The sequence below is a fragment of the Rhagoletis zephyria genome, unplaced genomic scaffold (assembly GCF_001687245.7).
Source record: "Rhagoletis zephyria isolate East Lansing unplaced genomic scaffold, Rhagoletis_zephyria_1.1 Rzeph_scaffold_03263, whole genome shotgun sequence".
In the NCBI taxonomy this organism is placed as follows: Eukaryota; Metazoa; Arthropoda; class Insecta; order Diptera; family Tephritidae; genus Rhagoletis; species Rhagoletis zephyria.
In genome coordinates, this window is record NW_016160346.1 from 1 (window position 1) to 18,047 (window position 18,047).

Consider the following 18,047-nt stretch of genomic DNA (forward strand, 5'->3'; position numbering starts at 1 on the left):
TTTTTATAGATACATTTATCTCAAAATTGCAAAGTTTTAAAAAAGTAAGGCAAAATATTTTTTTTTGGCACCTATTTGTCGTACAAATATATATTTGTCGTACCACTCGACTAATAAAGAAAAATATGCGGTCGTATTATGGTTGTCGTCGTCGACGTCGATGTCCTTTTTTCATCAAAAAATCCCACGTTATTCCAACTCCAGCTAGACTTACCAAAATAGTTTTTATGAAAAAATTGCATCGATAAAGAAGAAAGTTGAGTCTGAAACCAAGTAAAGTACACTGAATGCGTACAAAGATAACATCTGGTGATCGGCTTTAGATAAGTCAATATTTAGAAGCAAAATGGCAATTTTTCAGCAGATATTCATGCAATACAAATTTTTGCATGCAGTTCTTTAGAAAAGGCAGAGTCAGGCTGCCATACTACCACCGAAGCTCCACATAATAGTAACAAACGATTTCTTCGACACCCAAAACAAAGCTTTCACTGATTCTTCTCCCAATGGCCTACAGCGAAGACGAAGCTTCTAATCGGCTAAGCCACGAACCTTACCATATGCCTCAAAGTGGAGTCACATCTCTTTTTCGCGAAATATCTAAACAAATGAAAAAATTGGCAGACAAATAAGTACAAGCCTACGAGTGTACATCTGTCAAGAATACTTATCTCATAGAAACCCATTTTTCCGTTTGGAGGCGACGCAAACCTGTAGGTCCTTCCACTTGTGTGACAACACCCACCAAGACGCGGCCCACTTATTGGGAGGAAGCTCAAGCCCAACGAGAACTGCAAGGAATGGTGCCATCAAGTAAAACTATAAAGCGCATTTGGTAGAAAAGAAGCCCCTACTCACTTATATACAGTCAGCGTCAAAAACATGCATATCCTGACGTTTTGACTTTTTTTATTTATTTATATTTTCCATACCAAATCTTACTTTTTATATAATTATAGTTCATTCAACAGCAAAACCCACAAAAATCAATTATTTTAATTTCATACAGAACTACATAAAATACCGAGAAATTTTCAGTTTTTCAATTCGCAAAAAGCGCAGCACCGTCAACGAAAAAAAATCTTAAAAATCAACGATACGTTTTACTGACTTGAGACTTGCACTTTGCGATACTAGAATTTAATGGGCTACAAAGATGCATACTCAGAATTTTTCTAAGAAATCGAATTTAAAAATTTTAAATTTCGTTGAAAATTTCTTGGTATTTCTTGCATTTTCCCGAGCTCTGTATGAAAATGAAAAATTTATACTTGAGATTTTTGCTATATAATAAATTATATTTAAAAAAAAAAGTGAAAATTTTGGTATGGAAAATATAAATGCATATAACTGTATAGTAGTGCATGCAAAGCTAGTACTAATTTAAATAAAAAGGCGCAGCAATACAATAAACCTTTCGTTTTCATTGAAATTTATGCGCAAACAGATGGATTGTACAATAAATTACCGCATGGCAAGTGACTGTTTTGGGGCAGAATTAAAGCATAGACAGACGGCAATACTAATCCGCATTAACAGCGCATTTGGTCCCAGCAAAATTGTACCCCTGTTTTTATATGTATCTAATTAATATGTTAAAATATGTATTTAATAAAAACAGAAAAAAAGAAAAAAGTGGGTTTTGAAAAATTGCTCGCTGAAGTTCAAATCTGGTTCCTACCGAGTTGTAGCACACAGTTATAATCACTTGGCTAACGCGGTTGGCAAGCTAGTTTGCCTTTTTTGCGTTGTTTACTTTTCGCTCACAATAGACCACAGCTGGCCGTTTTGGTCAGTGTTGTCATCGAAAATACACCTAATTCGCATTAATTTTGAGAATTTGCCATAGAACTTAATCCCGCTATAATTACGAATTAACGAGCTGATCCACATCAACACAATCGTCTGTCTATGCTTTTAGCTTACTTCTAAATTCGCACGTTCGAGCATTCGTTTTTTTTACCCCCCATCTAAAATTAATTTTATTTTTGTTTGGGCACATACACAAACATTTATTTACATCAATATGTATAGGTTAAATGCTTTTAATTGCCGCTAGTATTTAGTTTTATTCACTATTGTTACGTTGTTGACGTTGAGTAGCTGTGAGTAGAGCACGTCCAGTCCAGCAGCACGTTTTATCCACAATATTGATGTAACATGTATAAAACTACTTGGGCGACTATTACGAAAATGCACTTGAACTTGAAAAAAAAAACAAGCTACATGCATAGCACACACATACATACATACATATGCACATACTACATATTTATTGCTTTCGTAGATGCATAAAAACGTGGGAGATGCATCACATGCAACTAAATTGCACTGAAATTTTTATAGGAGTGTATAACAGTGTTTATAATAATTCAATTCGTATAAAATTGGCGGTAATTAAATTTAAGTGCAACGGAGATTGTGTGAGTTTAACCAATTATTATTTGGGAACGGAAGCTCAGTGTACAGCATTTGAGATATTTATGCAAGTACATACTTACGTACTTTCCGAATTAAGTACTTTTCTTACAAGGTTCTTCTTCTTATATGCAATTTGTTTTATTTTCTTCTTAACTTTGAAAAATATTTGACAGCAAACCGAAAATAAGTTTTCGCGCAAAACGCTTTTGAAGTTAGGAAGTGGACTTTAATGCCCCTTAACGTTTTTATCGCTTCAAACTCCTTCCTCTGGGGGTGGACGAGCCTTTTTAATTTGCCTTCTGTCGAGGTTTTTCGGTTCACTGACTACGAATCTCATCTTAAAATTCAAAATGGTGATTTCACTATGACGGAATTGAAACAAAAATAAAATATATTTTCAAGTACATTTATACAAAATAAGTCAAATCTTTTTGCTACTCTTCCATATAAAATGTTGACAAAAAATTAATTATGGACGGATTTAAATTAAAATTCGCTTCTTAGTAAAATTGAGTACGCTAAATTCAAAAATGCAATTTGTTTTTGGATAACTTTCATACTTTCACTGTAAATGTAGTTTGAGTTTTGAAAATTTGGGTTCTTGTGGCATTTACATAGGTGTGGACTTATAGTTCATTCTATTTTCAAACGTGACGTGTCAAATGACAGATCCTGGCCTGTAGATGTGCAATAAAGTTTTATTTTCTTGAAACGAGTTGCCATCTGTTACAAATTTGATTAAAATTATTTCATACGTTGAATTAATTAGATATTACAAAATGGGTATCAATTGAAATGGTTTTTAAAATGCCATGAAATGGTTTTAAATGACACGTAGAAGGGTTGCCACATGTTTTAAAAACCAAATTCACTTTAATTAAGGGAATTAGATAGCTTTAATATGTATGTAATATGGTTATCAGACAAGAGAAAAAAAAATGCACATATTTAGCGATAAATAAGTGAAGAGTAGCAACATTCCTGAGTTAATTTAAGAGTCCAGTAATTTAAAAGGAATGTAATCAGAACAAATCACTGATTGACAATGTATGTACTGGTTACAAAATAACAAATACGATGTCGTAAACTTGACACAATTATGATTTTAGTTTAACTAAATTTGACTTCAAAAAAAAAGGTGGCAACCCTCTTCGTAATATTTGCAAACTAAAACCTTCTTAAACCTCTTTCGTCTGACTCCCAAATGGTGATACCTATCTATTTCAATCACCTAATTCCTTTAATTCAAATGGAATTTGAAGCTTGAAACAGGTGGCAACCCTCTATATATAGTTAAGAATAAACACTTTTTATACACATTTCGATTTATGCCCATCTCTTGATAATTCATTTAAGTTACTAAAAAAATGTAATATAATTTTTTAACAGGTGGCAACTCTTAAAAAAAAAAAAATAAACCTCTATTGTCCACAGGTCAAGAGTTTTAATCTAACACTTCATTTTTCAAAATAGAACGAATCGTGCCGATCTGATGGCACTGACAAAAAAAAAATTATTTTATGCATTAGCAAAAAATAAATTACCTCAAAAATTGCAAACAATTAGCAGGTTTTTATTTCTCCTTACGAAAGCCAAAGCCCGTACTATTTAGTAAAATAGTAAAAAACATATTTTTACAAATATTTCTTATTATTTCCTTTAATATTTACCATTTTTTGAAATTGTGATTAAAAAAATTGTTTTTCTGGAATACCGCAGGGTCACCCTGTGTTTAATATCACTCTAAAATTTTTATTCCTAAATATTTATATTTAATATTTTTCGTGACAAAATCCAATGCCTCGGGAATAAAAGCAGCTATCAAAATAAATGTATTTTATTCAACAATTTTATTGAGCTTTAGCCCGTTTTTTAAGAAAAATGTTGTGGAAAAACAACAATAATTTACAAAGGTAGAAGTTATAGCTGCTATATCGGATATCACCACATATCTTCATCCGACTTCTTCAACCGCGGTCGGTGGTATTTTAGCTGTTCGTGCATCTAGGAATCAATTTTGATGCTCACAAGAACTCGAAAAGTGCAACTAAAATATTTTGAGACTGCATTACATGCAGTTTTCAGGAATAAGAAGACAAAAAAATTCTAAAATTTTACACTTGTAGGTAATTTTGAAGGTCACATTGAATAAAAAATTATCTTGACCTTGAAAAAGACGTTCACAAGTAAAATTTTTATCGTTTTTTTTTATTACTTTTAAACTAAGAAGCGCATTTAATTAATTCTTAAACAAATAAATTGTATTGCATTTTTTGGGCCCTGCGACCATGGAAATCGAATTCTTGACAAAAAAAAACATATCAAGCTCCAACCGCCAAAAAGTCGTATGAAATAAATAAACTACCCAAAATTCCACTGAGCTCACAAAAATACAGTCATTATTCATGTATTTTGAGTCACTCAATATGTATTGGTTTCGTTGACAAATCATTTTCTCAAACTTTCAAACTTTGTTCGTAAAAAATCATTTCTGGAAGTACATACATTAAGGCCTATACTATTCGGCTTTCAGCAAAATTTATTGCATGTATTTAACAACTGATTACATATCTAAGCACTAAAATAAAATTTGTCAGATTAAGGTACATAGCTACAAATCTAAGCGATTAACAATGTTTACCTAATTGCCAGTTTAACAGCCAATCCACGGTTAAGTTATCAAACACTCAATCGGTGCAGTAAATCAGTAGCATGGTGGATGATTAAATTATTAGCAATAAACAATTATTATTTTGACACATCGAGTGAATACGTTATATGTATGTATGTGTGATTGCCTAACTATTCTCAGTGAATGCCAGTTACTCTTATGCCGAATTTCCACCGGGCATAGGAGTGACAAACAAGTTGTGACATTTAAAAATTGCCAAACTTAATGACTACGATTATTTTTTAAAGCCCCAATTTGTCATTAAAATTTTCGTCCTTTAATGCCCAGTGGAAATCCGGCATTATTATATGTAAAATAATGGCACGTTTTCATAGTCAAAATACATAGTACATAGATTCTTAAGTTTCTGGCAGCTTTTTGGCATAAGTTTCAATATGCTGCAATAATTACAAACAAAAAAACAAAACACGTATGTGTATGTATGTATACTCATATTTACTTTGTAAATACAAAAACAAAATAATCAAAATTGTGCTTCTAATCCAACTATTCTACCCTCATTTATGTTATAAATTAAGGAAAATTTCCTATTATAAACTTTACGACAAATAATGGCGCAGGTTCTTTTTAAAGCATGTGCCTACGTAAATACTATCGCATTACATTCATAGAGACACCATTACACAAAAAAAAAACTGTAATTATGTACTTGTACGAGCATACATATTTACAATTATTTAAGTAAATTACCAGGCACAGCAAAATATTTGTTTATAGCCTTTTGCGCAGATAAGTGCTGATTTTCCAGTTTTTGCCCGATAAATTTTGCTTTATGATGGCTTCTCTGTGAGGTTTTAGAAATTTTCTCTTACACCTGCTAACCTCATATTTTGCGCATCTTATATTTTGAATAACACAAGCGAGCAAAGGGGCGAGGTTTAGCTGCTCTAGCAAAATTGTTGAGGATTTCTCATAAAGCTTTTTAATAAATTAAAAAATATTAACCATTAAAATTTCATGAAAAAAATACCCCTATGTCTCTATGTGTCACAAATCGGTTGGTTTAAAATCTGCATCATTAGGATCAGTCCAGTATTTTGAAAGTTTACCCCGAACAAAGAACATGTACTCGAAATTTTTACAAAGGCCAATCGCAGTTTCTTTTGTATTGTAAAATTAAAAATTGACCTAGGAAATACCTGCTTAACCACTTGATATCCAAAAGAAAATAGAAGAAATTGAGGGGATCCAAGAGAGTATTTGAGTCGTTGAAAACAGTAATTCGCCATGGTTGGAGCCACGATGCAAAGGCACAGCCCGCTATGATAATGGACATAGTTAATTGTAACTGTAGATCTGTTGACTAACAGAAGGTCTTCCGCTTTTTTTCTTATTTAAGGGTGCTTAGTTACCTTGAGACCTCCGAATAGAATTGTTCGGTCAACAAGGCTTTTGTAACTGCTATAGTGTTATCATGCATTTTACAAGCTTTTATTTAAATTGCTCTGTATGTGTGTTTGTTAGGGGCAAGTCTTGCAATCAACTTCCCGATGATCTAGAGACTTCACAATTGGCTCAGAACCCAATGACAATTCAATATGAAATAATCCATTAGGTGGCGCAGGAGTCGAGATATTTCATAAACCAGTATTAATGGTCAGATTTCGTTCATATTAAGAAAGCTTGTTTTTTTACTCATTTCTAATAGTATGATCACTTGACGGTGCTTGCATAGAGTTGTCTTCCACGTTTATGGATGTCCCAAAACGAAAATGGATGTTCATATGGCCTAGTAAAGCCCAATTTCACTACTTTGAATCTTATTTCTTGCAAACCCGCTTGACTATCCCCGAAAATAATAGCTTTTTGGACCTTTCTCTGTTTTTGAAGGTTCAGTACTGCGGTCTGCCACAGGTAGGCATACGTCTTACTCTTCTCTGGTCGGAAGACGTGACCTGTAATCACTTTTGGCTTAAGTCAACTTTAATTCCATTAAGCCGTCCTCTTTTTTCTAGCTGGTATTTCCGCTTGTAAGAAAATTGTTGGTCTCAAGATGGATATTTGCAGCCACACTATGTCGCAATGTAGGCGCTAGCAGATAATGGATCATCTTAAATCCGACCCGATTGCTGGATATAATAAAACCAGAGAACCTTTCGTCTCTTGCAGAAGCCATTGAAGTGGTGTTTGATACAAGGACACTGCTTGGTTTTTATACCGAGAAGAGATCATTTTATGGATGGAGGAGGTAGCAGTACCGAGATGAAAATGTCTCCGACGCCAGAGAATTATTCTAATTGATTGGGAAATTTGGGGGGAAAGGAGTTTCATTGTGTCATCAATTTCAGCCAGATCAAATATTAGTAGTGATCATCAGCCATCTGTTTACGCTTAAGGATGTTGAAGTTTTTCTTTTAACTTATTGCCATGTGCTCCTGTCAAAAACTAAGAGACAAACAGCTTTTCATAGCATATTTTTTCTATTTATATTACCAACTTTCTTGATGTGTAAAGCAGTTTGTTTTATCAGTAATTTTATTGGTATTCCGAACTAATAAAGTAGAATAGATGAGACAACATATTCGCTACAGTTGGCACAGATATGACAAATGTTGATTAATCGGCGTAGTTACATGGAATTGCTACTGTACGCACTAGTAGTAGGTATCTTGCAAAAATATTAGTACTGGATAATAGCCAATTGAGTATGAAGTGTAAGCTTATATTTTTTTATTTAAAAGTAGCCAAAGCAATTACTTTTAACTAAGTATTACTTACTTTTTTTTAATTAAATACCCTCGGTGACGGTTGCCGTGACCGAGCGATTAGAGTTGTGCAATACCGCTCGACAGGCCCCAAGTTCAATGCTTGGTCCGAACAACATAAAAAAAAAAGTTGTTTGAAATATCTGTCATCCTCGGCTGGCTAATTGCAAAGCTCGGAGTATATTTCGGCAATTAAAAATATGCGCCATCTGTCATTCGTAGGCTGCGCAATGTACAAATTGCCGGAAAAGCTCGGCCAAAAGCTTTTGGCAAAATAATTATTTTACAATTTTACTTTCATTTATTTACCTCTGATAATAAATAAACACTGACCTAGTAAAATTTTTAATGAGCTGTAGTGTCTTATCAAAGCACTGCTTTTTTGAAGTGCGTGTTTTATTTACCCCTTTTACCTTGCGTTGTAATTACTGCTGTTATTGACTCACTGTTGCAGCGCTTAGTTTGACATTAATGAAGTGTAAGCATATCTAAGTACTGCTCAAGTATTATCTAGGTACAGAATTAATTTTTGTGCTAACAAGTAAATGAATGCTATTAGTATTTGTAAACATGTTTTTGCTGTAACTTTTTTTTTGCATTTTGTTTATCGGAGGCATTGTATATCCGCTTTTCGCAGCATGAGACTGATAACGAATTCATTGAACGTTAAATTGGGTATCTTTTATGGGAAAAACAAGGCCACGCGGTAGTTTTTGAAACACAAAAAGCTGACAGCAGGCTTGGAATTACAGTGTTTAATAAAATTGATGATGGGTAAGTTTGCGATGCGTTTTACATGGTTTACCAGTTAATTAAATGAGTGCAGTAATTTTGGAGTTTGCCGCAAACAACGAATTTGATTTTAAATTTTAAATATGCGGCTAAATTTTTTTTAATTTTTCTACATATAAATTTGGTTTAGAGGAGATCGGTTACAAAGACTTCGCATGTAAATTCATTGAAAATTCATTAAAAAATATAAAAAGATAAATATTTTTTATAAAAAAAAAAATCCACGAAAAAATAACCTTATGTCCATTTGTGGCTCAGATAAGATAAAAAAAACCGTATTGTGTTTCCATTGGAATTATAAAATCTATTATAAAATTAAATTAAATATGTTGATGGAGATTTTTTAAGCATAATATTTTCAAATCGGTCCAGCTCACGTAAATAGCAATATTTTTCCGATATATTTTGGTAGCCTTCAAATATTATTTTGTAATCCCGCCGGAAAAAACGAAACTTGTTTTGGTGATGCAGTCTAATGTACATACATTCAGCATACAGCATTAGTTGACTTCACTGGTCATCCAGCAAATAAACCGCTCAACCATGCACAACACTTATTTTTCATTAGCACCTGAACCGAATAGCAAATGACTATTGATTAGAAAAAGATATTTTCAGAATTATTCAGAGCTTCGCTTGAAATAAAAAAAAAAACACCGAATTCGTAGAAAACCCCGCAGAAAAACAATAAACACTTGCAAAGTATGCAAATTAGTGTTCCCGAAAAAGAAACAAAAATAAACAACCCATTATAAATAAATATTATTGTCGATTTTGTGTGAAACCAATATGAGCTTGGCACCATTTTTTTGGTAAACACGTTTTGGCTTTCGTGAAATGGAAGGAAGAATAAAAGCAAAACAAAAGAGCCAATAAGCGTTAAGTGGGCAAAAAACAAAAATAGTAGAGCAAATAACGAAAAATATGACGGTGGTTGAAGGTAAAAAAAGCTGGATATTCCTCTACGCGCTTTGGTTGTCAACTTGAGATTCGCAATGCAAAGGCCTCATTTTTGTTTTCTAATTTGCTGCTGTTTACGGACACTGCTTAAAAAATATATTCGAAAGCGGAATACAAAAAAAAAAATATATATATATATTGTCTTTAAATAATAAATACATAACGACAAGATGGCAAAGGTCAATAACCCTGAAGCTACTGTAGACGAAAACACTTACAATCTTAGAAATTCAAATTTTATTTCTTAAGAAATAATAACTTTCTAGTCAGGTTTGCAATTTAATAAATAACATTTTGGTTACAAATGCTACAGAGGCGAAGCTGTGAAAGATGCCTACAAATTTAGTGCCGCAAAATTCTAGTACGTTGTTCTCAGCCGGGAGTTCTCTGCTAAACTTGCCGCGAGAAAGAAATTTCTAAGCGAGCTTATGAATAAAAACTGTCTACCGTTGAAGAGCTTAAACCATTTGCAGAACTAGCTTTAAGTCGCGTTGAATACAATAGGACCGGAAATTGTGGAAAAAGCTTTCCTGAGCCCTGACTTTGTTTCACATTTAATGCAATCGAAAATTTGTGATTTGTGAACTAAAAATAAGTCTCGGGTTAATATAAGAACGTGTTGCCACTCAATATTCCAGTTCGACCGTTTCTCGTATTTTTTCAGAAAAGCTCTCTAAAAGCTGATTAAATATATTTGAGTACAGTTAGAAAGAGCCTTTGCCATCTGATAATCCTTTTACAACTTACTAAAACTTTGAATGATTAAATATATCCAAGAAAGACTTGAAAGAGCTTTTGTCGTCTAAAAAAAAACTCCCACTTGCGCAACGTTTTGGCATCACCCTATGTGAGTGCTCTTATCTGTATAAAAGCTTGCAAAGGATAATGTATTAAATTTTGACCGCCAACAAGAGAATGTAAAAAGCGCTATAAATTCAAAAAAGCCAGAAAATGTATTTTTTGATTGAAGTAATTTAAGCAGCCTTTAATTCAAACTATTAAAAGAGCTAAAACTTTGGAAAATACTAACAAATGAAGATATTTTAAGGCCTTGTAATTAAAGGACTCATATGATACCACAGAAGATACAAATTTTACTGTATAAATTTACAACAGAAGCTTTTTGAACTTTTGGGGTTACTAACAGTTTTATAAAGCTAGAAAGCCCTTTTTGGTTTCGCTTTTATTTAAAAATCGTTAACTTATAACGCATTTTAAAAGAAGCTTATCAAAGCTCACTATTTTAAGATTAAATGTAATAGTCCAGGAAATGCCCCTTCATTGGCATGGGTTCCACATATTTGACGCTTTCCACACATTTTCTATAGATGATAAAAGCTCGCTCTGGACAACACTGATTTAATAACTTAAATAGCTGCTCGTTTTATTCGCTTTAGCTCATGTTTTCAAAAAGCTCAAATTTTCATATTTTCCGGCGGGCCCTAAGCAGCTTATATATACGCACACTAACTTAACTCGCAACTTGTCAGAAGTTTGGCCCTTACCATTGACCGCGCCTGAGCTTTTATTCCAATAGCGGGTATTCTCATTCTTATGGCAGTTAACTGTGAAATTTTCGAGAGAGAAAATACACATTAAGTGATCAAAAAGTGAGCACATGACTCAACAATCTACATACATACCATTAAAGAAAAAAACATGAAAACCTTCTATTTTTAACAACAAATGAACGCTTAATAATCTTCAAATAAACAAAAACTCCAACACAAAGAATCATGAAGACGAAACAGAAGTGTCAAAATGGGAGTTGGCCGTAAAGGCCAGTATGCAGCTCTTAAGAAAAGCAAACACTCCATATAAAAAAACGTACAAGAAATGGCTAAGAAATTTAGTTGTGTATAATTTTCTTGAGGCAGTACGCAGTTCTTAAGAAATTTGCTACGCTTTACGCTACTACGGTCTTCTAAAGTTTTTTGTGAAAAAAAGAGCCAAGGCAACCTATGCTTGCCACAGAAATACATATATGCCCGTTCTATTATCAGATGTCAAAATTCCTTGGACACACACACGAAATAATGACAATTTTTTTCTTGCCCGTTTTCTTGAGAGCTGCGTACCGGCCTTAAGGTGAAAACAATTCGTCGCTCAAACAAAGAATATCGATAGTTGTAAATACATATACATATGTATGTATGTATATACCAGTACGTACAGATGTACATATGTGCTAAGGCTTACATTAAAAAAAAAAAAACAATTGGCTAGCTTACTGTTTTTCAATGTTTAAACCAAAGCCTAGTATTTATTTACACAAGAAAGCGGGTACAAACAAAAAAAAAAATATTGTGATTTTCCACTACGCAATGCGCAGCTATTTATTTATGTAAAATATTTGCTTTCGTTTGCAAAAAAAAAATACCGCTTATTAAAAGGGTAAACATTATTAATTATGTATGTATGTAAATATATGGAAAGTTCAAAGCTTCCTTCGGTGATAAACAAATATGTACATATGTATGTCCCTGGAAATTTTATAAAATTTTATTACTTCTATTTACATATTTTCAAGGGTAAAAATTCCACTTATTGCGGAAGAGATACAAGCTATTAGTAACACTTTGCGATAGCCGAAACCAGCACGGACTTCGTTAACATTTCCTGAAAATATACCTATCCAGTAATAAAATATTCGGTGGATTTGCAAAGTTAGCTCGTATTTTTATAGGGTAATATTTCATGGGAAATATTTTCGTAGAACAATTTAACCCATTAGGGATTCATTGGTATAACATTTCATAGAAGGTTTCAGGGAAGATGTGAGTATATCCAACATGGGAACAGGCGGTGTCCCAAAGTCTACGACTTACGATTGTTAGATTTCTCTTCAAAACTGAAATTATCTACTGTGTCATTTATAATCTATACCTAGAAAGCATCCCCCGCACAGAGCAGATGATGAGGGCTGCGCAAAAATCAAAATTTATGCGTTAGTGTATATCTTAATGAATAATGAATATCACTGTATTCGGCCATGGACATTTAACGCGCTACTGCCAATCTATTTACCAAAGCAAATATAATATCAATACCAACGATATGTTTAAAAAGCATCTGCTAATTTTCTATACCAATAAATAAATTTGCATGCTAATTTTAATAAATAAAAGCAAAATGGGTTTTGTTAATTTGTGAAGATATTTTTTATTTTGTGATTATTTCGCACGTCTATGTTGATTATTATGAAGATGTTATGATGATTCATTAACAAGCATGCGTAATTAAGCAGTTTTAAATGTTTCAACTTTTATGCTATGTGTAGGGAGAGTATCAGCCTCAGGGCTCAACGGAGCCCGCAGCCTTTTTTTTCGTTCTGAAGGTGTCATATCGTTCACTGCCTCAGTTGTGTTTTGCAAGAGTATATATCCTCAGAGCTTAGAGAGTGTTCAGGGTGGCGTTTAAAAAGCTTACAGGCCAATCACTCCCTTTTCTTTTTTTTTTGATAAAATCATGGACAAATTAATTGATCTGCAACATGCATGCAACGAGGGTAGGTAGCTTGAGAATACCCTTAAATTGAAAGCGAAGTCGTCAGAGACAGCCTTCGGACACAAAGACTTTTGCAGGCATGTTCCGAAATTCGAAAATTTGAAATCGACTCGATTTCGATAATTTCTTCGATGGTTTTTAACCTAAAAAATTACAAGTCTCGCATTAAAATGATTTTTTTCATATCGCTGCTGCTTCTTTTACAGTTTTCAGTGAGAATATTCACTCCTTTCATCAGATATAATTAAAAAATATTTGGCAAATCGACTCGATTTCAAAGTTTCGAATTTCAGAACATGCCTGTTATAAATTTCTTGCCTTTCGCGATATCGAGGGCTTTAAATATCTTTTATGCCAATTAGACTTATATACAACATTTCTGGAGCAGGAATTGTACCGATGGAATGAGGCAGTGCTATCATCCAGCGCAGGGTTAATAAGGATATCCACTTATTTGGATTATGATCGTAAACGATCAGCTAGAGGAGCTCCCGAGTTGCAACTTCTGGATGATTGCCTATGAATTTTACGTTGTAATTTCAGTAAAGGGTAAATTTCTGAAAAATACTTATGGTCTTTATAACTAAGTGGTCTTCGAACAGTGAACTCGCTGTTAATCCTTAGTAAAGCTAAACTCATCTCGTTCGCTAGGATGCCGACAACGAGTTACCTTCATTGGAATCAGTGAAGCACTTGGGACCCCGCACTCTGACTTTTGACTTTTTGCATAGCATACATATCTACTGTCGATATTGTAGATAAAACTTACACGGATGAGTCGGAGATTGATGGAAGGTCGATAGAGATGTTTTTTGATGAGTTCTTTCAACCAACCTTAAATTTAGGCTCTCAAATTACTGCGGTGTTTTCCACGTAGAGATAGCTGACATTACGGAAGAAGCAGTCGACTGGCTGTTGATTTGCCCGACGGCGCACAGTGTGGATAGCGTAAAAAATTTAAGCTTAAGTGATAGAGAACTAAAAAAATAGGTTTGTTGGATAAAAAATAAATTGAAGTTACCTTCAAAAATTCGGTTTTTACAACCAAAGAACAGCAAAAATACATGTATGTATATTTAAAACTGTTTAAAAGTTCATTGCATTCTGTTTTCAGATCGAAAAAGGAAAAAAATAAAACCTTCCAGTTTTAAATTTGAAATTCATTAGTTAATTCTTCTAAAAAAACCAAGGCCAATTTTTGTATAAGAATCTCACTTTAGCGCAAACTGCAGATAGGTCTTATTGAATACGATGAAATTCCCGGCGTGCTTCACAATGCCTTGAAAGTATTTTTGTGTTCTTACTCTCTCCCAAAATTCTTATGACATCATTCATTAAAAATAAAATAGATTTAAATAGCTTTATGAAGTGAGATTTTCAAAAAAAAAAATCGAATTATTAGTTAAAATATTGTCGAAGGTATTTCAAAAATAGGGAAAATATCGACTTTCTTCTGGAAATTTAATTTATATTCTTACAACTCAGCCTACATTTCTAGGTGCATCAAATCAATATTTACCTTACTCTATCAATTTAATTGAATTAAAATTTTCAAATAGGTGGCAACCCGCTTCAGAATAATTTTTGACCATAAACTTTTTTAAACCCCTTTACGGGTATTGTAAAATTGCATTTATTTTATCAGTTTAATTTTATAAAAATTTTCAAACAGGTGGCAACCGTCCCCAAAAATATTTTCGGTAGTAAACTTTTCCAAACCGATTTACTTTGGAACCATATATTGCCATATTGATTTGTCTTACAATGAAATTAAAATTTACCGACGGGTGGCAACCTTCCACAAATATATTTTCGGCTGTAGGCCTTCTTAAACCTCTTTGTTTTGGCAGTCTTATTGCAATATTTGCGCCCAAATTCAAGGAAAGTGGAGAAAAATCTTGCGCCAGTAAATTACTTAACTCAAAATCAACAGGACACACACAACAAATTACCAATATTTAATATTTATATCTATGTACATAATTACTACATATATGCAATATTTGTTCATGAGCACACCTCAACTCCTCATCACAAATAAATACATATAAATCATATAATAAAACAGTTTACATTACTCATTTATTTGACAGATTAATGCAACAGATACACGCAACCAAGGCAAGGAAGAAAGGCAAACGCAGAAATTAGCATCATCAACAGCATAGATATAACCAGAGCTCTCGAGTATACTCGATGATAATCCATCCAGTCAAAGCGATAGCAAAGCGAACTTCACACAAAGCTTCATATCAAAGCATCGATATTTGACCAGAGCAGCACACAACTAACACTGTGCAATAAAAGTCAACCGACATTTAGCAGCAGTTAGCAGTTTGACGAGTCAGTCGCGCACATACGGACGCACACACCTCAACCACCTACATACTCGTACCTTGCTTATTACCGAACTACCGGCTTATCTACCGATTAGCATATGTATATATACATATATGCATTTTGTTTTTATGTATGTAAATACTATAAGTAAGTGTGCGAGCGCTTCAACTTTTATTGTATTCATTATTCTGTGCCTAAAAAGAGCAGACGCTCAGTAGTCAGTCGCATTGTCGCAGATTGGATTTTTTGTTCAACAAGGTTGACTTGAAAAACTCAGTTGAAGTGCGCGAATTTATCAGAACGTTGCCAGACGCGCAACGTGAAACAACATAACTTACATAGCTGCGAAAAAAGAGAAAAAAGAAGAAGAAGAAGAATCAAAGACGAGTTAAAAGTGTGCGTCAATGGGAAAATAAATAAATTTTGGGTCGAAACTGGAGTGCGAGCAGACTGTAGCTCTCGTTTTGGAGTTATCGAAAATTGGCTAAAACACGACTTTCTATCTTTTGCTGGACCACAAAAAAAAAGAGGAACGTACATATGTATACCTAAAAGCCACAATAACTCAGGCGATTTTTTTGTTTGTTTGTGTCTTGTTTTAGCACCGCAACGAAACCAAAAGTATTTTTGCATTTTATTACCAACATTTTTGCAACAGGCAAACGTGACAGAAAAGAGACAAAAGAAAATAGTGCTATAGCAAGCTGACGATGATAGTAGTAGTCAAGCATTTTGCAGCTAAAAAAAGTGAAAATATTTCAAAACAATAATTGCAACAAATTAAAAAAAAACTAACAACTTAAAATAAACCGCGCTACCTCAAAACATTGTAAACCAAGAGAAATAACTAAAAAATAGCAATAAAAATTAACTAAAAAGAAAAACACAGACTTAGTTTACAATAGCGAAAGAAAATTGTGTAACCAACCGCAGTCAGTATTATTTCGAAATAACTTAATAAGCAATAAAAATTCACTGCAAATTTGCTAAGAAAACCGTAAAGTATTTACTCGCCTACTCGTATTTGTTGTTCGCTTTAACCTTGAGTCAATCTGAATTCGCTATACAAAATAGAGCTTAACGAATTCCAAGAGAAAGAGTGCAATTTGTTTTGAAAACATTAACAGCAACAAAACTAGAAGTAAACACACTAATTCACACACAACCAGCAAAATGTCTACTTCGAAGGAACAGATTTACGCCAGTCAGGATAATGACTTGGATAAACCAAAAGGTGAGTTGGAAAAAATTAATATTTAAATATACTATATTTGAATCCAAAAATATGCAAATGGGCTTTACAGATTTTGGTGTTAGATTTTAGAGGCTAAAATCATGAATGAGACAAATTATTTATAGTATATGTATAAAAGGGAAGATTTAAAAATTACAAAAATTTTTTTTCGAAAATACTTCATATGGAAAATATGCAAAACATCTTCAACAAAAAAATTCTCAAAAATCAATGCGATTATTGGCTAACTCCGAAGTTGCATTTTTTACCAGAATTTAATGAGCTGCAAAACTGCATACCCAAAAAATTCTAAAAAATCTGATTAAAAAGTTTAAAATTGGCATGAAAATTTACTGAATTTTCGCGAGTTTCGCACAAAGTGTATATTATGAAAAATTTGCTGTGCCAATACTTTGTTCCGGCAGTGTACATGAGAAAACGGCCTTCGATTCTACATATTATATTCTTGAAATATTTTTTTTTTTAATTTTGTACTATTCACAAAATTTAAATTTTTTTATCGTAAAAAATTATAGATGCTATAAATAATTGTTTATCACTCTAAGGTTAAAGATAAACTAAGTAGATATTTTTCATTTTATTTTTTAATTTAAAAGTTTTTTTAAATCGTAAATAATTCTATAAATAATTTTTTGTCTCTTTAGGGTTAAAAAACTAAACTAAATAGACCTTTTTCATTTTATTTTTATTTATTGAAAGCAAAAAATTTAAAAGTTCTAATTTGAAATACTAAAACATTAACCCTTTCGAAACCACATATTTTTAGTGAAAAGATACGTCCCAAATTTCAGCTTAGAATTAGAAACAATACAAGGAAAAAATACAACTATTATCTTTTCAAGGGTATTCAGACAAAAAAATTTAGATTTCAAAAACATATGTATAGGACATTAAATATTTTTTAACTCAAATAAGTCGATGATGAAGGAATTGAATACCCCAATTGACCATTTGTCTACAGAGCAGGTCCAAAGGACCCGAATGAGATGGGGAACACAGCCATATAAATATCCGATGCTTTTGAGCTCTGTAACGCTTTCAATTGCTTATTTTCGGCGGACCCACATTATCACTCATGTACATGAAATGTATGCAATGCTAGTTTTTCCGCAGTAGAGAGAGGGTTAAAAGAAAGCAGGATTTTCTTTTATCGTCACAGCGGTGCCCGTTTGTCGCCAAAGGGTTAAAGCTTATGAAATTTTAATTTCTAGTGGCATTAACTATATTAATATATAATAAAAAATATAAATATTTTTCAATTAAAAAGGCCGTTCAAAATATTGTTTCCAGACTTTGTACGATTTCTTTGAAATGTTGAAAGAATATTTTATTTCAAGTATCATATGCTCTTATATACATATACATAGATACGTAT

General features: G+C 32.9%; 1 protein-coding gene across 3 annotated transcripts in view; it reads left to right on the forward strand.

The window, feature by feature from the left end:
* Window positions 1-15,170: 15,170 nt before the first annotated feature.
* The window catches only part of Picot (putative inorganic phosphate cotransporter protein picot), a 43,355-nt gene continuing 40,478 nt past the window's right edge, over window positions 15,171-18,047 (forward strand). For 2 of the 3 annotated variants that reach the window (XM_017623609.1, XM_017623611.1), the window contains exon 1: window positions 15,171-16,651. In XM_017623609.1, coding sequence (XP_017479098.1) covers window positions 16,591-16,651 — 61 coding nt within the window. In that variant the 5' untranslated portion in view covers window positions 15,171-16,590. The remainder of the gene's footprint in view (window positions 16,652-18,047) is intronic. The other variant, XM_017623610.1, reaches the window with a different exon arrangement.